The sequence below is a fragment of the Scyliorhinus canicula genome, chromosome 6 (genome assembly GCF_902713615.1).
Source record: "Scyliorhinus canicula chromosome 6, sScyCan1.1, whole genome shotgun sequence".
In the NCBI taxonomy this organism is placed as follows: Eukaryota; Metazoa; Chordata; class Chondrichthyes; order Carcharhiniformes; family Scyliorhinidae; genus Scyliorhinus; species Scyliorhinus canicula.
Genome location: NC_052151.1, coordinates 200,023,620 through 200,046,261, shown reverse-complemented (window position 1 = coordinate 200,046,261; position 22,642 = coordinate 200,023,620). Strand labels below are relative to the sequence as shown.

The following is a 22,642-nucleotide window of genomic DNA, read 5'->3' as shown; positions in this document are numbered from 1 at the left end:
CACATCTTTGGACTGTGGGAGGAAACCGGAGCACCCGGAGGAAACCCACGCAGACACGGGGAGGATGTGCAGACTCCACACAGACAGTGACCCAAGCCGGGAATTGAACCTGGGACCCTGGAGCTGTGAAGCAATTGTGCTATCCACAATGCTACTGTGCTGCCCTTAAGAAGAAATTAATCTACACTCCATTATTCTACCCTAATCCATGTACCTATCCAATAGCCACTTGAAGGTCCCTAACGTTTCCGACTCAACTACTTCCACAGGCAGTGCATTCCATGCCCCCACTGCTCTCTGGGTAAAGAACCTACCTCTGACATCCCCCCCTATAGCTTCCACCATTTTCCTTAAATTTATGTCCCCTTGTAATGGTTTGTTCCACCCGGGGAAAAAGTCTCTGACTGTCTACTCTATCTCCCCTGATCATCTTATAAACCTCTATCAAGTCACCCCTCATCCTTCTCCGTTCTAATGAGAAAAGGCCTTGCACCCTCAACCTTTCTTCGTAAGGCCTACTCTCCATTCCAGGCAGCATCCTGGTAAATCTCCTTTGCACCTTTTCCAAAGCTTCCACATCCTTCCTAACATGAGGTGACCAGAACTGCACACAGTACTCCAAATGTGGTCGTACCAAGGTTTTGTACAGCTGCATCATCACCTCACGGCTCTTAAATTCAATCCCTCTGCTAATGAACGCTAGCACACCATAGGCCTTCTTCACAGCTCTATCCACTTGAGTGCCAACTTTCAAAGATCTATGAACATAGACCCCAAGATCTCTCTGCTCTTCCACATTGCCAAGAACCCTACCGTTAACCCTGTATTCCGCATTCATATTTGTCCTTCCAAAATGGACAACCTCACACTTGTCAGGGTTAAACTCCATCTGCCACTTCTCAGCCCAGCTCTGCATCCTATCTGTCTCTTTGAAGCCGACAACAGCCCTCCTTACCATCCACAACTCGATAGTGCTGTGCTGAACGTCTCACTCCCACCCTCCCAACGTCCGTCAGGAACTGTTCCGACACTCTCCTGGCTCCTCTCCCACATTCTAACCAAAGTAAGCTTCCTGAGAGCTCGCAGCCCAACTGCAGAGGGAAGTAATTAAAATATTATTGAGAAACATGAGCCCACGGGATGGAAAACATTTCAGACTGTTTTATTTTCAAAGATATGAGAGCATGGGATTACATACAGAGCAAAACAGTTTCCAAACAATCTCAATCAAACACTCCCAGGACAGGTACAGCACGGGGTTAGATACAGAGTAAAGCTCCCTCTACACTGTCCCCATCAAACTCTCCCAGAACAGGTACAGCACGGGGTTAGATACAGAGTAAAGCTCCCTCCACACTGTCCCCATCAAACTCTCCCAGAACAGGTACAGCACGGGGTTAGATACAGAGTAAAGCTCCCTGTGCACTCCCCATCAAACACTCCCAGGACAGGTACAGCACGGGGTTAGATACAGAGTAAAGCTCCCTCTACACTGTCCCCATCAAACACTCCCAGGACAGGTACAGCACGGGGTTAGATACAGAGTAAAGCTCCCTCTACACTGTCCCCATCAAACACTCCCAGGACAGGTACAGCACGGGTTAGATACAGAGTAAAGCTCCCTCTACACTGTCCGCATCAAACACTCCCAGGACAGGTACAGCACGGGGTTAGATACAGAGTAAAGCTCCCTCTGCACTGCCCCCATCAAACACTCCCAGGACAGGTACGGCACGGGGTTAGATACAGAGTAAAGCTCCCTATATACTGTCCCCATCAAACACTCCCAGGACAGGTACAGCACGGGGTTAGATACAGAGTAAAGCTCCCTCTACACTGTCCCCAGCAAACACTCCCTGGACAGGTACAGCACGGGATAGATACAGGGTAAAGCCCCATCTACACTGTCCTCATCAAACACTCCCAGGACAGGTACAGCACGGGGTTAGATACAGAGTAAAGCTCCCTCTATATTGTCCCCATCAATCACTCCCAGGACAGGTACAGCACGGGGTTAGATACAGAGTAAAGCTCCCTCTACATTGTCCCCATCAAACACTCCCAGGACAGGAACAGCATGGGGTTAGATACAGAGTAAAGCTCCCTCTGCACTGTCCCCATCAAACACTCCCAGGACAGGTACAGCACGGGGTTAGATACAGAGTAAAGCTCCCTCTACATTGTCCCCATCAAGCACTCCCAGGACGGGTACAGCACGGGGTTAGATACAGAGTAAAACTCCCTCTACGCTGTCCCAATCAAACACTCCCAGGACAGGTACAGCACGGGGTTAGATACAGAGTAAAGCTCCCTCTACACTGTCCCCATCAAACACTCCCAGGACAGGTACAGCACGGGGTTAGATACAGAGTAAAGCTCCCTCTACATTGTCCCCATCAAACACTCCCAGGACAGGAACAGCATGGGGTTAGATACAGAGTAAAGCTCCCTCTGCACTGTCCCCATCAAACACTCCCAGGACAGGTACAGCACGGGGTTAGATACAGAGTAAAGCTCCCTCTACATTGTCCCCATCAAGCACTCCCAGGACGGGTACAGCACGGGGTTAGATACAGAGTAAAACTCCCTCTACGCTGTCCCCATCAAACACTCCCAGGACAGGTACAGCACGGGGTTAGATACAGAGTAAAGCTCCCTCTACACTGTCCCCATCAAACACTCCCAGGACAGGTACAGCACGGGATTAGATACAGAGTAAAGCTCCCTCTACACTGTCCCCATCAAACACTCCCAGGACAGGTACAGCACGGGGTTAGATACAGAGTAAAGCTCCCTCTACACTGTCCCCATCAAACACTCCCAGGACAGGTACAGCACGGGGTTAGATACAGAGTAAATCTCCCTCTACACTGTCCCCATCAAACACTCCCAGGACAGGTACAGCACGGGGTTAGATACAGGGTAAAGCTCCCTCTTCATTGTCCCATTAGTGGTTGATTGGTGGTGCGACCCTTCAGCCCCTTGAGTTCTTCTCTCTCCTCCTGTACTCTCCGCAGGCTCTGCGTAATTTCACAGCTGCTGTCTCACTCATTGCGAGACTAACCTGGCGACAGGAATGGAGGAGAATTTCTGTCAGGTTCACCGAATTCTGTGTGCCCCCTCAGCCCCGCCCCGCTGCCCTGGATGTGGCTGGCATTACCTGGCTGCAGAGGCTGACCCCATAGCGGAGGAAGGTGGCCAGGTGCTCGCAGTTGAATGTGAAGAGGGAGTAAGTGAACTGGCGGTTCAGCAGGCGGACAATCCTGCCCTCGATCCTCTCCCAGGCGTCAGGATTCCCTAGGAGCCGGTCGTGGGTTTCATTCCACACTCTGACCTCGGGCTGCCCTCTGACCTCCCACACTGATTGCAGACGCACCTGTGTCCTCAGGCAGACGATGTACCCGGAGCTGGGGAAGACACGAGACCACCGGGATCGCTCCTGACTCTCTGGAAGAAACCAGGGTGAAAAACATGGGTATTAATAATGATCTTTATTAGTGTCACAAGTAGGCTTACATTAACACTGCAATGAAGTTATTGTGAAAAGCCCCTAGTCGCCACATTCCGACGCCTGTTTGGGTACACAGAGGGAGAATTCAGAATGTCCAATTCACCTAACAGCACGTCTTTCGGGACTTGTGGGAGGAAACCGGAGCCCCCGGAGGAAACCCACGCAGACACGGGCAGAACGTGCAGAATCCACACAGACAGTGTAGCAGAGGGCAGCACGGTAGCACAAGTGGACAGTACTGTGGCTTCACAGCAGCAGGTTCGATTCCGCGCTGGGTCACTGTCTGTGCGGAGTCTGCACGTTCTCCCCGTGTCTGCATGGATTTCCATCGGATGCTCCGGTTTCCTCCCACACACCAAAGACGTGTAGATTAGGTGGATTGGCCATGCTAAATTACGGGGCAGCAGGGTAGCATGGTGGTTAGCATAAATGCTTCACAGCTCCAGGGTCCCAGGTTCGATTCCCGGCTGGGCCACTGTCTGTGCGGAGTCTGCACGTCCTCCCCGTGTGTGGGTGGGTTTCCTCCGGGTGCTCCGGTTTCCTCCCACAGTCCAAAGATGTGCGGGTTAGGTGGATTGGCCATGCTAAATTGCCCGTAGTGTCCTAATAAAAGTAGGGTTAAGGGGAAGGTTGTTGGGTTACGGGTATAGGGTGGATACGTGGGTTTGAGTAGGGTGATCATGGCTCGGCACAACATTGAGGGCCGAAGGGCCTGTTCTGTGCTGTACTGTTCTATGTTCTATGTACCCTCAGTACCCAAAAAGGTTAGAAAGGGTTATTGGGTTACGGGGATAGGGTGGAAGTGATAGGGGTCGGTGCAGGCTCGAAGGGCCGAATGGCCTCCTTCTGCACTCTATGTTCTATGTTTCTATATATGTATCAGCGACCCAAGCCAGGAATCAAACCCGGGTCCCTGGAGCTGCGAAGCCACATTGCTAACCACTGTGCTACCGTGCCATGTAATCAGGCTGAAGGAGAGCAAAGACCAAAGAACTATACAGGACAGGAACAGGCCCTTCGGCCCTCCAATCCTGTACTGCTCATTTTACCAACCTTTGTCAAAAACAGTCAACACTTCCTTGTGCCGTATCCCTCTATACCCGTCCTATCCATGTGTTTGTCAAGATGCCTTTTGAACGCCGGTAATGTATCCACTTCCACAATCTCCCCTGGCTACGCGTTCCAGGCCCTCACCACCCTCTGCATAAAAAACCTGCCTCGCACATCTCCTCTAAACTTTACCCCACGGACCTTAAAACGATGCCCCCTGGTGACTGACCCCTCCACCCTGGGAAAGAGTGCCTGCCTATCCACTCTGTCCATGCTCCTCATCATCTTGTAGACCTCTATCAGATCGCCCCTCAACCTCCGTCGTTCTAATGAAGCCAGTCCGAGTCTATTCACCCTCCAGACCAGGCAACATCCTGGTAAACCTCATCTGCACCCCCTCCAAAGCCTCCACTTCCTTCTGGTAGTGTGGCAACCAGAATTGTGCGCAATTTTCCAAGTGCGGCCTTACCAAGGTTCTATACAACTGTAGCATGACTTGCCAATTTTTATACTCGATGCATTACTTAGCTGCCACATCTCCGACAGAGATAGCATTCCTGCAAGTGAGCTCCCTTAGCTGCAAACTGCTTTGGGATTTCCTGAGTTGTTAACGGGTGCTTATGAACGCTAGTTCTCCCCTTCGATCGATGAGGGGAGGGCGGTGGATGTAGTTTACATGGACTTCAGTAAAGCTTTTGACAGGGTGCCTCATGGCAGACTGCTACAAAAGGTGAGGTCACACGGGATCAGAGGTGAGGTGGTAAGATGATTACAGAACTGGCTCAGTCACAGAAGGCAGAGGGTAGCAGTAGAAGGCAATGAAGGTAAGGATTCCGTATGCTTTCTCCACTACCTTGTCCACTTGTGTTGCCGCCTTCAAAGATCTGTGGACCTGCACACCCTCTGACAGTACAGCACTCTCTCAGTACTGACCCTCTGACAGTGCAGCACTCCCTCAGTACTGACCCACTGACAGTGCAGCTCTCCCTCAGTACTGACCCTCTGACAGTGCAGCACTCCCTCAGTACTGACCCTCTGACAGTGCAGCACTCCCTCAGTACTGACCCACTGACAGTGCAGCTCTCCCTCAGTACTGACCCTCTGACAGAGCAGCACTCCCTCAGTACTGACCCTCTGACAGAGCAGCACTCCCTCAGCACTGACCCTCTGACAGTGCAGCACTCCCTCAGTACTGACCCACTGACAGTGCGGCACTCCCTCAGTACTGAACCGGACAGTGCAGCACTCCCTCAGTACTGACCCTCTAACAGTGCAGCACTCCCTCAGTACTGACCCTCTGACAGTGCAGCACTCCCTCAGTACTGACCCTCTGACAGAGCAGCACTCCCTCAGTACTGACCCTCTGACATTGCAGCACTCCCTCAGTACTGACCCTCTGACAGTGCAGCACTCCCTCAGTGCTGACCCTCTGACAGTGCGGCACTCCCTCAGTACTGACCCGGACAGTGCAGCACCCCCTCAGTACTGACCCTCTAACAGTGCAGCACTCCCTCAGTACTGACCCTCTGACAGTGCAGCACTCCCTCAGTACTGACCCTCTGACAGTGCAGCACTCCCTCAGTACTGACCCTCTGACAGTGTAGCACTCCCTCAGTACTGACCCTCTGACAGAGCAGCACTCCCTCAGTACTGACCCTCTGACATTGCAGCACTCCCTCAGTACTGATCCTCTGACAGTGCAGCACTCCCTCAGTACTGACCCTCTGACAGTGCAGCACTCCCTCAGTACTGACCCTCTGACAGTGCAGCACTCCCTCAGTACTGACCCTCTGACAGTGCAGCTCTCCCTCAGTACTGACCCTCTGACAGTGCAGCACTCCCTCAGTACTGACCGTCTGACAGTGCAGCACTCCCTCAGTACTGACCCTCTGACAGTGCAGCACTCCCTCAGTACTGACCCTCTGACAGTGCAGCACTCCCTCAGTACTGACCCTCTGACAGTGCAGCACTCCCTCAGTACTGACCCTCTGACAGAGCAGCACTCCCTCAGTACTGATCCTCTGACAGAGCAGCACTCCCTCAGCACTGACCCTCTGACAGTGCAGCACTCCCTCAGTACTGACCCACTGACAGTGCGGCACTCCCTCAGTACTGAACCGGACAGTGCAGCACTCCCTCAGTACTGACCCTCTAACAGTGCAGCACTCCCTCAGTACTGACCCTCTGACAGTGCAGCACTCCCTCAGTACTGACCCTCTGACAGAGCAGCACTCCCTCAGTACTGACCCTCTGACATTGCAGCACTCCCTCAGTACTGACCCTCTGACAGTGCAGCACTCCCTCAGTGCTGACCCTCTGACAGTGCGGCACTCCCTCAGTACTGACCCGGACAGTGCAGCACCTCCTCAGTACTGACCCTCTAACAGTGCAGCACTCCCTCAGTACTGACCCTCTGACAGTGCAGCACTCCCTCAGTACTGACCCTCTGACAGTGCAGCACTCCTCAGTACTGACCCTCTGACAGTGTAGCACTCCCTCAGTACTGACCCTCTGACAGTGCAGCACTCCCTCAGTACTGACGCTCTGACAGGGCAGCTCTCCCTCAGTACTGATCCTCTGACAGTGCAGCACTCCCTCAGTACTGACCCTCTGACAGTGTAGCACTCCCTCAGTACTGACCCTCTGACAGTGCAGCACTCCCTCAGTACTGACCCTCTGACAGGGCAGCTCTCCCTCAGTACTGATCCTCTGACAGTGCAGCACTCCCTCAGTACTGACCCTCTGACAGTGCAGCACTCCCTCAGCACTGACCCTCTGACAGTGCAGCGCTCCCTCAGTATTGACCCACCGACAGTGCAGCACTCACTCAGTACTGACTCTCTGACAGTGCAGCACTCCCTCAGTACTGACTCTCTGACAGTGCAGCACTCCCTCAGTACTGACCCTCTGACAGTGCAGAATTCCCTCAGTACTGACGCTCTGACAGTGCAGGACTCCCTCAGTACTGACCCTCTGACAGTGCAGAATTCCCTCAGTACTGACGCTCTGACAGTGCAGGACTCCCTCAGTACTGACCCTCTGACAGTGTAGCACTCCCTCAGTACTGACCCTCTGACAGTGCAGCGCTCCCTCAGTACTGACCCTCTGACAGTACAGCACTCCCTCAGTGCTGACGCTCTGACAGTGCAGCGCTCCCTCAGCACTGACCCTCTGACAGTTCAGCACCCACTCAGTACTGACCCTCTGACAGTGCAGCGCTCCCTCAGTACTGACCCTCTGACAGTTCAGCACTCACTCAGTACTGACCCTCTGACAGTGCAGCGTTCCCTCAGTACTGACCCTCTGACAGTGCAGCACTCCCTCAGTACTAATCCTCTGACAGTGCAGCATTCCCTCATTACTGACCCTCTGACAGTACAGCACCCCCTCAACACTGACCCTCTGACAGTGCAGCACTCCCTCAGTACTGACCCTCTGACAGTGCAGCACTCCCTCAGTACTGACCCTCTGACAGTGCAGCACTCCCTCAGTACTGACCCTCTGACAGTGCAGCACTCCCTCAGTACTGACCCTCTGACAGTGCAGCACTCCCTCAGTACTAACCCTCTGACAGTGCGGCACTCCCTCAGTACTGACCCTCTGACAGTGCAGCACTTCCTCAGTACTGATCCTCTGACAGTGCAGCACTCCCTCAGTGCTGACCCTCTGACAGTGCAGCACTCCCTCAGTACTGACCCTCTGACAGTGCAGCACTCCCTCAGTACTGACCCTCTGACAGTGCGGCACTCCCTCAGTACTGACCCTCTGTTAGTGCAGCACTCCCTCAGTACTGACCCTCTGACAGAGCAGCACTCCCTCAGTACTGATCCTCTGACAGTGCAGCGCTCCCTCAGTACTGACCCTCTGACAGTACAGCACTCCCTCAGTACTGACCCTCTGACAGTGCAGCACTCCCTCAGTACTGACCCACTGACAGTGCAGCGCTCCCTCAGTACCGACCCTCTGACAGTGCAGCACTCCCTCAGTACTGACCCTCTGACAGTGCAGCACTCCCTTAGTACTGACCCTCTGACAGTGCAGCACTCCCTCAGTGCTGACCCTCTGACAGTGCAGCACTCCCTCAGTACTGACCCTCTGACAGTGCAGCTCTCCCTCAGCACTGACCCTCTGACAGTGCAGCGCTCCCTCAGTACTGACCCTCCGACAGTGCAGCACTCATCAGTACTGACCCTCTGACAGTGTAGCACTCCCTCAGTACTGACCCTCTGACAGTGCAGCACTCCCTCAGTACTGACCCTCTGACAGTGCAGCACTCCCTCAGTACTGACCCTCTGACAGTGCAGCTCTCCCTCAGTACTGACCCTCTGACAGTGCAGCACTCCCTCAGTACTGACCGTCTGACAGTGCAGCACTCCCTCAGTACTGACCCTCTGACAGTGCAGCACTCCCTCAGTACTGACCCTCTGACAGTGCAGCACTCCCTCAGTACTGACCCTCTGACAGTGCAGCACTCCCTCAGTACTGACCCTCTGACAGAGCAGCACTCCCTCAGTACTGATCCTCTGACAGAGCAGCACTCCCTCAGCACTGACCCTCTGACAGTGCAGCACTCCCTCAGTACTGACCCACTGACAGTGCGGCACTCCCTCAGTACTGAACCGGACAGTGCAGCACTCCCTCAGTACTGACCCTCTAACAGTGCAGCACTCCCTCAGTACTGACCCTCTGACAGTGCAGCACTCCCTCAGTACTGACCCTCTGACAGAGCAGCACTCCCTCAGTACTGACCCTCTGACAGTGCAGCACTCCCTCAGTACTGACCCTCTGACAGTGCAGCACTCCCTTTGTACTGACCCTCTGACAGTGCAGCACTCCCTCAGTGCTGACCCTCTGACAGTGCGGCACTCCCTCAGTACTGACCCGGACAGTGCAGCACCTCCTCAGTACTGACCCTCTAACAGTGCAGCACTCCCTCAGTACTGACCCTCTGACAGTGCAGCACTCCCTCAGTACTGACCCTCTGACAGTGCAGCACTCCCTCAGTACTGACCCTCTGACAGTGTAGCACTCCCTCAGTACTGACCCTCTGACAGTGCAGCACTCCCTCAGTACTGACCCTCTGACAGGGCAGCTCTCCCTCAGTACTGATCCTCTGACAGTGCAGCACTCCCTCAGTACTGACCCTCTGACAGTGTAGCACTCCCTCAGTACTGACCCTCTGACAGTGCAGCACTCCCTCAATACTGACCCTCTGACAGGGCAGCTCTCCCTCAGTACTGACCCTCTGACAGGGCAGCTCTCCCTCAGTACTGACCCACTGACAGTGCGGCACTCCCTCAGTACTGAACCGGACAGTGCAGCACTCCCTCAGTACTGACCCTCTAACAGTGCAGCACTCCCTCAGTACTGACCCTCTGACAGTGCAGCACTCCCTCAGTACTGACCCTCTGACAGAGCAGCACTCCCTCAGTACTGACCCTCTGACATTGCAGCACTCCCTCAGTACTGACCCTCTGACAGTGCAGCACTCCCTCAGTGCTGACCCTCTGACAGTGCGGCACTCCCTCAGTACTGACCCGGACAGTGCAGCACCTCCTCAGTACTGACCCTCTAACAGTGCAGCACTCCCTCAGTACTGACCCTCTGACAGTGCAGCACTCCCTCAGTACTGACCCTCTGACAGTGCAGCACTCCCTCAGTACTGACCCTCTGACAGTGTAGCACTCCCTCAGTACTGACCCTCTGACAGAGCAGCACTCCCTCAGTACTGCCCCTCTGACATTGCAGCACTCCCTCAGTACTGATCCTCTGACAGTGCAGCACTCCCTCAGTACTGACCCTCTGACAGTGCAGCACTCCCTCAGTACTGACCCTCTGACAGTGCAGCACTCCCTCAGTACTGACCCTCTGACAGTGCAGCTCTCCCTCAGTACTGACCCTCTGACAGTGCAGCACTCCCTCAGTACTGACCGTCTGACAGTGCAGCACTCCCTCAGTACTGACCCTCTGACAGTGCAGCACTCCCTCAGTACTGACCCTCTGACAGTGCAGCACTCCCTCAGTACTGACCCTCTGACAGTGCAGCACTCCCTCAGTACTGACCCTCTGACAGAGCAGCACTCCCTCAGTACTGATCCTCTGACAGAGCAGCACTCCCTCAGCACTGACCCTCTGACAGTGCAGCACTCCCTCAGTACTGACCCACTGACAGTGCGGCACTCCCTCAGTACTGAACCGGACAGTGCAGCACTCCCTCAGTACTGACCCTCTAACAGTGCAGCACTCCCTCAGTACTGACCCTCTGACAGTGCAGCACTCCCTCAGTACTGACCCTCTGACAGAGCAGCACTCCCTCAGTACTGACCCTCTGACATTGCAGCACTCCCTCAGTACTGACCCTCTGACAGTGCAGCACTCCCTCAGTGCTGACCCTCTGACAGTGCGGCACTCCCTCAGTACTGACCCGGACAGTGCAGCACCTCCTCAGTACTGACCCTCTAACAGTGCAGCACTCCCTCAGTACTGACCCTCTGACAGTGCAGCACTCCCTCAGTACTGACCCTCTGACAGTGCAGCACTCCCTCAGTACTGACCCTCTGACAGTGTAGCACTCCCTCAGTACTGACCCTCTGACAGTGCAGCACTCCCTCAGTACTGACGCTCTGACAGGGCAGCTCTCCCTCAGTACTGATCCTCTGACAGTGCAGCACTCCCTCAGTACTGACCCTCTGACAGTGTAGCACTCCCTCAGTACTGACCCTCTGACAGTGCAGCACTCCCTCAGTACTGACCCTCTGACAGGGCAGCTCTCCCTCAGTACTGATCCTCTGACAGTGCAGCACTCCCTCAGTACTGACCCTCTGACAGTGCAGCACTCCCTCAGCACTGACCCTCTGACAGTGCAGCGCTCCCTCAGTATTGACCCACCGACAGTGCAGCACTCACTCAGTACTGACTCTCTGACAGTGCAGCACTCCCTCAGTACTGACTCTCTGACAGTGCAGCACTCCCTCAGTACTGACCCTCTGACAGTGCAGAATTCCCTCAGTACTGACGCTCTGACAGTGCAGGACTCCCTCAGTACTGACCCTCTGACAGTGCAGAATTCCCTCAGTACTGACGCTCTGACAGTGCAGGACTCCCTCAGTACTGACCCTCTGACAGTGTAGCACTCCCTCAGTACTGACCCTCTGACAGTGCAGCGCTCCCTCAGTACTGACCCTCTGACAGTACAGCACTCCCTCAGTGCTGACGCTCTGACAGTGCAGCGCTCCCTCAGCACTGACCCTCTGACAGTACAGCACCCCCTCAACACTGACCCTCTGACAGTGCAGCACTCCCTCAGTCCTGACCTGCTGACAGTGCAGAACTCCCTCAGTACTGACCCTCTGACAGTGCAGCACTCCCTCAGTACTGACCCTCTGACAGTGCAGCACTCCCTCAGTACTGACCCTCTGACAGTGCAGCACTCCCTCAGTACTGACCCTCTGACAGTGCAGCACTCCCTCAGTACTAACCCTCTGACAGTGCGGCACTCCCTCAGTACTGACCCTCTGACAGTGCAGCACTTCCTCAGTACTGATCCTCTGACAGTGCAGCACTCCCTCAGTGCTGACCCTCTGACAGTGCAGCACTCCCTTAGTACTGACCCTCTGACAGTGCAGCACTCCCTCAGTACTGACCCTCTGACAGTGCGGCACTCCCTCAGTACTGACCCTCTGTTAGTGCAGCACTCCCTCAGTACTGACCCTCTGACAGAGCAGCACTCCCTCAGTACTGATCCTCTGACAGTGCAGCGCTCCCTCAGTACTGACCCTCTGACAGTACAGCACTCCCTCAGTACTGACCCTCTGACAGTGCAGCACTCCCTCAGTACTGACCCACTGACAGTGCAGCGCTCCCTCAGTACCGACCCTCTGACAGTGCAGCACTCCCTCAGTACTGACCCTCTGACAGTGCAGCACTCCCTTAGTACTGACCCTCTGACAGTGCAGCACTCCCTCAGTGCTGACCCTCTGACAGTGCAGCACTCCCTCAGTACTGACCCTCTGACAGTGCAGCTCTCCCTCAGCACTGACCCTCTGACAGTGCAGCGCTCCCTCAGTACTGACCCTCCGACAGTGCAGCACTCATCAGTACTGACCCTCTGACAGTGTAGCACTCCCTCAGTACTGACCCTCTGACAGTGCAGCACTCCCTCAGTACTGACCCTCTGACAGTGCAGCACTCCCTCAGTACTGACCCTCTGACAGTGCAGCTCTCCCTCAGTACTGACCCTCTGACAGTGCAGCACTCCCTCAGTACTGACCGTCTGACAGTGCAGCACTCCCTCAGTACTGACCCTCTGACAGTGCAGCACTCCCTCAGTACTGACCCTCTGACAGTGCAGCACTCCCTCAGTACTGACCCTCTGACAGTGCAGCACTCCCTCAGTACTGACCCTCTGACAGAGCAGCACTCCCTCAGTACTGATCCTCTGACAGAGCAGCACTCCCTCAGCACTGACCCTCTGACAGTGCAGCACTCCCTCAGTACTGACCCACTGACAGTGCGGCACTCCCTCAGTACTGAACCGGACAGTGCAGCACTCCCTCAGTACTGACCCTCTGACAGTGCAGCACTCCCTCAGTACTGACCCTCTGACAGTGCAGCACTCCCTCAGTACTGACCCTCTGACAGAGCAGCACTCCCTCAGTACTGACCCTCTGACAGTGCAGCACTCCCTCAGTACTGACCCTCTGACAGTGCAGCACTCCCTTTGTACTGACCCTCTGACAGTGCAGCACTCCCTCAGTGCTGACCCTCTGACAGTGCGGCACTCCCTCAGTACTGACCCGGACAGTGCAGCACCTCCTCAGTACTGACCCTCTAACAGTGCAGCACTCCCTCAGTACTGACCCTCTGACAGTGCAGCACTCCCTCAGTACTGACCCTCTGACAGTGCAGCACTCCCTCAGTACTGACCCTCTGACAGTGTAGCACTCCCTCAGTACTGACCCTCTGACAGTGCAGCACTCCCTCAGTACTGACCCTCTGACAGGGCAGCTCTCCCTCAGTACTGATCCTCTGACAGTGCAGCACTCCCTCAGTACTGACCCTCTGACAGTGTAGCACTCCCTCAGTACTGACCCTCTGACAGTGCAGCACTCCCTCAATACTGACCCTCTGACAGGGCAGCTCTCCCTCAGTACTGACCCTCTGACAGGGCAGCTCTCCCTCAGTACTGATCCTCTGGCAGTGCAGCACTCCCTCAGTACTGACCCTCTGACAGTGCAGCACTCCCTCAGCACTGACCCTCTGACAGTGCAGCGCTCCCTCAGTATTGACCCACCGACAGTGCAGCACTCACTCAGTACTGACTCTCTGACAGTGCAGCACTCCCTCAGTACTGACTCTCTGACAGTGCAGCACTCCCTCAGTACTGACCCTCTGACAGTGCAGAATTCCCTCAGTACTGACGCTCTGACAGTGCAGCACTCCCTCAGTACTGACCCTCTGACAGTGCAGCGCTCCCTCAGTATTGACCCTCTGACAGTGCAGCGCTCCCTCAGTACTGACCCTCTGACAGTGCAGCACTCCCTCAGTGCTGACGCTCTGACAGTGCAGCGCTCCCTCAGCACTGACCCTCTGACAGTTCAGCACCCACTCAGTACTGACCCTCTGACAGTGCAGCGCTCCCTCAGTACTGACCCTCTGACAGTTCAGCACTCACTCAGTACTGACCCTCTGACAGTGCAGCGTTCCCTCAGTACTGACCCTCTGACAGTGCAGCACTCCCTCAGTACTAATCCTCTGACAGTGCAGCATTCCCTCATTACTGACCCTCTGACAGTACAGCACCCACTCAACACTGACCCTCTGACAGTGCAGCACTCCCTCAGTACTGACCCTCTGACAGTGCAGCACTCCCTCAGTACTGACCCTCTGACAGTGCGGCACTCCCTCAGTACTGACCCTCTGACAGTGCAGCACTTCCTCAGTACTGACCCTCTGACAGTGCAGCACTCCCTCAGTACTAACCCTCTGACAGTGCGGCACTCCCTCAGTACTGACCCTCTGACAGTGCAGCACTTCCTCAGTACTGATCCTCTGACAGTGCAGCACTCCCTCAGTGCTGACCCTCTGACAGTGCAGCACTCCCTTAGTACTGACCCTCTGACAGTGCAGCACTCCCTCAGTACTGACCCTCTGACAGTGCGGCACTCCCTCAGTACTGACCCTCTGTTAGTGCAGCACTCCCTCAGTACTGACCCTCTGACAGAGCAGCACTCCCTCAGTACTGATCCTCTGACAGTGCAGCGCTCCCTCAGTACTGACCCTCTGACAGTACAGCACTCCCTCAGTACTGACCCTCTGACAGTGCAGCACTCCCTCAGTACTGACCCACTGACAGTGCAGCGCTCCCTCAGTACTGACCCTCTGACAGTGCAGCACTCCCTCAGTACTGACCCTCTGACAGTGCAGCACTCCCTTAGTACTGACCCTCTGACAGTGCAGCACTCCCTCAGTGCTGACCCTCTGACAGTGCAGCACTCCCTCAGTACTGACCCTCTGACAGTGCAGCTCTCCCTCAGCACTGACCCTCTGACAGTGCAGCGCTCCCTCAGTACTGACCCTCCGACAGTGCAGCACTCATCAGTACTGACCCTCTGACAGTGCAGCACTCCCTCAGTACTGACTCTCTGACAGAGCAGCACTCCCTCAGTACTGACCCTCTGACAGTGCAGCACTCCCTCAGTACTGACCCTCTGACAGTGCGGCACTCCCTCAGTACTGACCCGGACAGTGCAGCACCTCCTCAGTACTGACCCTCTAACAGTGCAGCACTCCCTCAGTACTGACCCTCTGACAGTGCAGCACTCCCTCAGTACTGACCCTCTGACAGTGCAGCACTCCCTCAGTACTGACCCTCTGACAGTGTAGCACTCCCTCAGTACTGACCCTCTGACAGTGCAGCACTCCCTCAGTACTGACCCTCTGACAGGGCAGCTCTCCCTCAGTACTGATCCTCTGACAGTGCAGCACTCCCTCAGTACTGACCCTCTGACAGTGTAGCACTCCCTCAGTACTGACCCTCTGACAGTGCAGCACTCCCTCAGTACTGACCCTCTGACAGGGCAGCTCTCCCTCAGTACTGATCCTCTGACAGTGCAGCACTCCCTCAGTACTGACCCTCTGACAGTGCAGCACTCCCTCAGCACTGACCCTCTGACAGTGCAGCGCTCCCTCAGTATTGACCCACCGACAGTGCAGCACTCACTCAGTACTGACTCTCTGACAGTGCAGCACTCCCTCAGTACTGACTCTCTGACAGTGCAGCACTCCCTCAGTACTGACCCTCTGACAGTGCAGAATTCCCTCAGTACTGACGCTCTGACAGTGCAGCACTCCCTCAGTACTGACCCTCTGACAGTGCAGCGCTCCCTCAGTACTGACCCTCTGACAGTGCAGCGCTCCCTCAGTACTGACCCTCTGACAGTGCAGCCCTCCCTCAGTACTGACCCTCTGACAGTGCAGCACCCACTCAGTACTGACCCTCTGACAGTGCAGCGCTCCCTCAGTACTGACCCTCTGACAGTGCAGCACTCCCTCAGTACTAATCCTCTGACAGTGCAGCATTCCCTCATTACTGACCCTCTGACAGTACAGCACCCCCTCAACACTGACCCTCTGACAGTGCAGCACTCCCTCAGTCCTGACCTGCTGACAGTGCAGAACTCCCTCAGTACTGACCCTCTGACAGTGCAGCGCTCCCTCAGTACTGACCCTCTGACAGTGCAGCACTCACTCAGTACTGACCCACTGACAGTGCAGCACTGTGACAGTGCAGCACTCCCAAAGTACTGACCCTCTGACAGTGCAGCACTCCCTCAGTACTGACCCTCTGACAGTGCAGCACTCCCTCAGTACTGACCCTCTGACAGTGCAGCACTTCCTCAGTACTGATCCTCTGACAGTGCAGCACTTCCTCAGTACTGACCCTCTGACAGTGCAGCACTCCCTCAGTGCTGACCCTCTGACAGTGCAGCACTCCCTTAGTACTGACCCTCTGACAGTGCAGCACTCCCTCAGTACTGACCCTCTGACAGTGCGGCACTCCCTCAGTACTGACCCTCTGTTAGTGCAGCACTCCCTCAGTACTGACCCTCTGACAGAGCAGCACTCCCTCAGTACTGATCCTCTGACAGTGCAGCGCTCCCTCAGTACTGACCCTCTGACAGTACAGCACTCCCTCAGTACTGACCCTCTGACAGTGCAGCACTCCCTCAGTACTGACCCACTGACAGTGCAGCGCTCCCTCAGTACTGACCCTCTGACAGTGCAGCACTCCCTCAGTACTGACCCTCTGACAGTGCAGCACTCCCTTAGTACTGACCCTCTGACAGTGCAGCACTCCCTCAGTGCTGACCCTCTGACAGTGCAGCACTCCCTCAGTACTGACCCTCTGACAGTGCAGCTCTCCCTCAGCACTGACCCTCTGACAGTGCAGCGCTCCCTCAGTACTGACCCTCCGACAGTGCAGCACTCATCAGTACTGACCCTCTGACAGTGCAGCACTCCCTCAGTACTGACTCTCTGACAGAGCAGCACTCCCTCAGTACTGACCCTCTGACAGTGCAGCACTCCCTCAGTACTGACCCTCTGACAGTGCGGCACTCCATCAGCACTGACCCTGTGACAGTGCAGCACGCCCTCAGTACTGACCCTTTGACAGTGCAGCACCCCCTCAGCACTGACCCTCTGACAGTGCAGCACTCCCTCGGTACTGACCCTCTGACAGTGCAGCGCTCCCTCAGTACTGACCCTCTGACAGTGCAGCACTCCCTCAGTACTGATCCTCTGACAGTGCAGCATTCCCTCAGTACTCACCCTCTCACAGTGCAGCACTCCCTCGGTACTGACCCTCTGACAGTGCAGCACTCCCTCAGTACTGACCCTCTGACAGTGCAGCACTCCCTCAGTACTGACCCTCTGACAGTGCAGCGCTCCGTCAGTACTGACCCTTTGACAGTGCAGCACTCCCTCAGTACTGACCATCTGACAGTGCAGCACTCCCTCAGTACTGACCCTCTGACAGTGCGGCACTCCCTGAGTACTGACCCTCTTACAGTGCAGCACTCCCTCAGTACTGACCCTCTGACAGTACAGCACTCCCTCAGTACTGACCCTCTGACAGTGCAGCACCCCCTCAACACTGACCCTCTGACAGTGCAGCACTCCCTCAGTCCTGACCTGCTGACAGTGCAGCACTCCCTCAGTACTGATCCTCTGACAGTGCAGCACTCCCTCAGTACTGACCCTCTGACAGTGCAGCACCCCCTCAGTACTGACCCTCTGACAGTGCAGCACTCCCTCAGTACTGACCCTCTGACAGTGCAGCACTCCCTCAGTCCTGACCCTCTGACTGTGCAGCGCTCCCTCAGTACTGACCCTCTGACAGTGCAGCACTCCCTCAGTACTGTCTCTCTGACAGTGCAGCACTCCCTCAGTACTGACCCTCTGACAGTGCAGAATTCCCTCAGTACTGACCCTCTGACAGTGCAGCACTCCCTCAGTACTGACCCTCTGACAGTGCAGCGCTCCCTCAGTACTGACCCTCTGACAGTGCAGCACTCCCTCAGTGCTGACGCTCTGACAGTGCAGCGCTCCCTCAGCACTGACCCTCTGACAGTTCAGCACCCACTCAGTACTGACCCTCTGACAGTGCAGCGCTCCCTCAGTACTGACCCTCTGACAGTTCAGCACTCACTCAGTACTGACCCTCTGACAGTGCAGCGCTCCCTCAGTACTGACCCTCTGACAGTGCAGCACTCCCTCAGTACTAATCCTCTGACAGTGCAGCATTCCCTCATTACTGACCCTCTGACAGTGCAGCACCCCCTCAACACTGACCCTCTGACAGTGCAGCACTCCCTCAGTACTGACCATATGACAGTGCAGCACTCCCTCAGTACTGACCCTCTGACAGTGCAGCACTCCCTCAGTACTGACCCTCTGACAGTGCAGCGCTCCCTCAGTACTGACCCTGTGACAGTGCAGCACCCCCTCAGTACTGACCCCCTGACAGTGCAGCACTCCCTCAGTACTGACCCTGCTCTGGGCATCACTCGATCTGCAGTCACCAACACGTGTGTCCTTTAACTCTCCCCTGAATCTCTTTCTTCAGACTCAGTCTTTGGTCAACTCCCCCGATACTCCCTTACGTGACTTTGTGTCAAAGTTCGCTTAGTGACACTCCTTGGGAAGTTGTGTTATTTTAAAGATGCTTTTTGAAAGCAATATCCTTCTTTCCTGCCCTCTTAGCCTTTTCAAATATTTACAAAGTTAAAGTCGGAGCCGCAATGTTTTGATTCTGTTGCCAGAACTGCCTTCAACTTAAGCTCAACAAATACTTGAGGAATTCTTCCATGGACGTGGCTTCAAACCGAGTCTGGTTAAATTATAAACACCCTTTGTTCTTCTCATGGGCCTCGATCTGTCAACCCTCAGAGTTTTCCATCTTTAGACAAAGAAGCATCGCCTGTTTAATCTTTCCCGGTCGAGCTGATTCTCAACATAACACAAGCATTCTTAAAGCGCCCCTATCATTGTCATCGTTATGCTACGAGGTGATCGGCGAGGCGGAGCTGAAACGCAAACAAAGTATAAGGCGAGCTGTTGACACTGAACAGCACAATGAATACACAGGCCTTGTTTCCATGACTCCCGGGCCAACTCTGACTAGGCCCAAAAGGGCCAGAACCGCGCCTATAGTCCGAATAGGCCTACGTTCACGCGCTGGGGCCCCATTAGCTCTCGGCCCATCGTGTGGCCCATGAAGTATCGCCCCCTTAAAGGGGCCACATTACCACATTGCTCCCCCCCCCCCAACCTTAAGTTCCCCTGCCGATCCCAGAAAAATTGAAACAGAAAAAACAATAATTTACATTTGAAAGTGTCGCAGTAAATGAGCTGAAAACAAAGTAAGTCTACCCAACTCTGGCCAAACGTCTCACTTTAGCCACTATTTTTTCCAGATTAGGAGCATCTCTGTCTACAGCAAGGGCAGGTGAACCACTAGAGTTCACAACAGGGATTGTGCTGACTATCACATCAGTTCCCTCGGTGACATTTGAAGAATCGTAGAATTGCTACAGCGCTGAGGGAGGCCATTTGGACCGTCAATTCTGCCATGAACCTCTGAAAGAGCACCCTGCCTCGGCCCACTACCTAGGCCCAGTCCCCTGGCATGTTCCCGTAATCCCGCAAACCCCCACCTCACCGGCACGTCCTTTGGACACTAAGGAGGAATTTTAATCTGGCCAATCCACCTCACCTGCACATCTTTGGAGTGTGGGAGGAAACCGGAGCACCCGGAAGAAACCCACGCAGCCACGGGAAGAAAATGCAGTCTCCACGCAGACAGTCACCCCAAGGCCGTAATTGAACCTGTGTTCCTGGCACTGTGAGGTAGCAGCGCTAACCACTGTGCCAGCATGCGGCCCACCCTGTCCTCTGGAGAAGATTATGGATTCTGTGATGAATGCAGGAATTTCAGGCATATCGAATTGTAGGTATTCTGTGAAGTAAGGGTTAAAAGTTAGTGCGTGTGACTGCTGCAGTCATATTTTTGAAAGAAAACGAGTTTGAAAGACAACGACATTTTAGAGCCATGGGGTGCAATTAAAGCATCGTAAAAGCTCGGGCAAATGGAATGTTGTTTGGATTAAGGGGGATTCCCTGTGGAGTTAATTAGATTTCAGGTTGGTAAAATGATGCAATTAATGGGAGGAGCTTAGGTTTCCTGCATTTGGCAGGAAGGCAGTTTTAGTTGAGCGTTAGTTGGAGAAGCCACCCATCTCAGTTCAGTTCAAAGATACGTCTGTCGATCGATTAGCAGTTTCTTTCCAAGCAGTTCAGAGGAGTGTGAGTAGAAGGTGAGTGGAAACAAAGTGAGGGAGCTTCTGAAGGAATAGTTTCTGCATGGATCTGACGGGACTCAGGTCTTTTTTTAAAAGCAGACCTCTCTTTCTCAAAGAGCGTCTCTGTAAAGCCGGTATACCTGAGTGCTAACTATATTGAACAGTGGATTGAGAGCGGAGTTGGTTTTGCTGTTGTTTGTTGTTTAGGACTGAGTTTAGGAGGAACTTCTTCACCCAAAGGGTTGTGAATCTATGGAATTCCTTGCCCAGTGAAGCAGTTGAGGCTCCTTCATTACATGTTTTTAAGGTAAAGATAGATAGTTTTTTGAAGAATAAAGGGATTAAGGGTTATGGTGTTCGGGCCGGAAAGTGGAGCTGAGTCCACAAAAGATCAGCCATGATCTAATTGAATGGCGGAGCAGGCTCGAGGGGCCAGATGGCCTACTCCTGCTCCTAGTTCTTATGTTCTTATGTTGAGTGGGAGTAAAGATAGCAGTTAAGGGTTATTGTGTTTAACGTATTGACTAGCATTGTTTAGAGTGGTAATTATAAGCTACTTTTCTTGTGTGACGTTAAATTTTAATAATGTGTTAGTAATAAAGTTTGTTTCCCGTACCAGCCTCCCCGGACAGGCGCCGGAATGTGGCGACTAGGGGCTTTTCACAGCAACTTCATTGAAGCCTACTCGTGACAATAAGCGATTTTCATTTTCATTTCATATCCCATATCCCGATTGCTTCATAAAATCACTGATGGAGGGAGGGGCCCTTTCCTCACAATGTTACAAAATTTAAATACAATATTGGGGTTTCATAGAATTTACAGTGCCGAAGGAGGCCATTCGGCCCATCGAGTCTGCACCGGCTCTTGGAAAGAGTACCTTACCCAAGCCCATACCTCCACCCTATCCCCATAACTCAGTAACCCCACCTAACACTAAGGGCAATTTGGACCCTGCGGGCCAATGTCCCATGTTTCAGTCCCATGTCCTGGCCACTGCTGGTGTCTGGTCCGGGATGCTAATAGTTGTTACACCGCCGCCTGGGCCAGTGGGATATTGGTAACTGGGATTGGCCCACTTGCCCCTTTGCGGGGATTCACTCCTCCTCAGATGGTCAATGTGCTTTCTAACCTCAAGGCCCCTGTGTGCCTATGACATTGGATACTGGACCAGTCCTTTCAGGCAACCATTACGATCGTCCAACAAAGTTCCGCACATATGCTACATCGTCTGCTTGAAATGACCTGTCCTTCTGGGCTGTATCCTGGTGGCCTTTCCGTGAGGCTTGCTTCCTCCACCCGCTCTGACCAATTTGGGCAAATAAGGCCAAGCCGGGCCTGAGACACCTGCCCATTGACAACTCAGCCGGGGTGACCCCAGTGGCGATGCGCGGGGTTGAAATGTACGCGAACAGAAGGCCCGCCAGGGGAAACGTGACCTCTGAGCTTGTCTCTTCATCGATACTCTGGACAGCTCTTTCAGGCCGTTTGTTGGATCCCATTGGCTTTCACAAGAGCTAAAACTGCGCGGCCATGACGGCAGCACCGTTGTCTGAGACCATCACCTCAGGCACACCGTGAATGGCAAACATTTGGCATCGGTTGCCCACTCTGGCAGCCGGGGGGGTCGGAAGCATGGGCTGGACACCCAGCCACTTTGGACGGGGATCTGCGAGGGCCAAAAATATCATACTCACAAGGGGGCCCGCAAAGCCGATGGTGAGGCTGGCCCACGGATACTCTGGCCACTCAAACTTGCTGGAGGCGGAAGGTTGTGTTGAGGCTGACGGTGGCCGCACCGATTGATCCTTGTTTATCTCAGGCCGCCAGAAATAACTCCTGGCCAGTGCCTTCACTTTAGATTGCCCCGGATGACCCCGGAGCAATACCTGAAGAAGAGTCTGCTGCCCTCGGGAGTGGCACTATTACTCTGCAACCCCAGAGCAGGACCCTGTCCCCAGGTGATTTGGTCCGAGCCTCCTAATTTCCCGCTTCAGTATCTTTCTACTATCTTTATACTCCTCAAGGGTTTCAACTGTTCCCACCCTTATAGACCATACAAAAGTCTCCTTTTTCTTTTTGACGAGGTCCACAATCTCCCTCAAGGCTCCCTAAACTTCCCATACTTATCCTTCGTTCTCTCAGGAACGTGAATTTCCTGAAACCTAATCAATTATAGAACATAGAACATAGAACAGTACAGCACAGAACAGGCCCT

General features: G+C 54.4%; 1 protein-coding gene across 2 annotated transcripts in view; it reads right to left on the bottom strand.

Moving 5' to 3' along the window:
- Window positions 1-2,834: 2,834 nt before the first annotated feature.
- Window positions 2,835-22,642, bottom strand: part of LOC119966856 (phospholipase A and acyltransferase 2-like) — a 44,260-nt gene continuing 24,452 nt past the window's right edge. For both annotated transcript variants that reach the window (XM_038798820.1, XM_038798819.1), the window contains 2 exons: window positions 3,161-3,447; window positions 2,835-3,064 (listed from right to left, as the gene is read on the bottom strand). In XM_038798820.1, coding sequence (XP_038654748.1) covers window positions 2,975-3,064; window positions 3,161-3,447 — 377 coding nt within the window. In that variant the 3' untranslated portion in view covers window positions 2,835-2,974. The remainder of the gene's footprint in view (window positions 3,065-3,160; window positions 3,448-22,642) is intronic.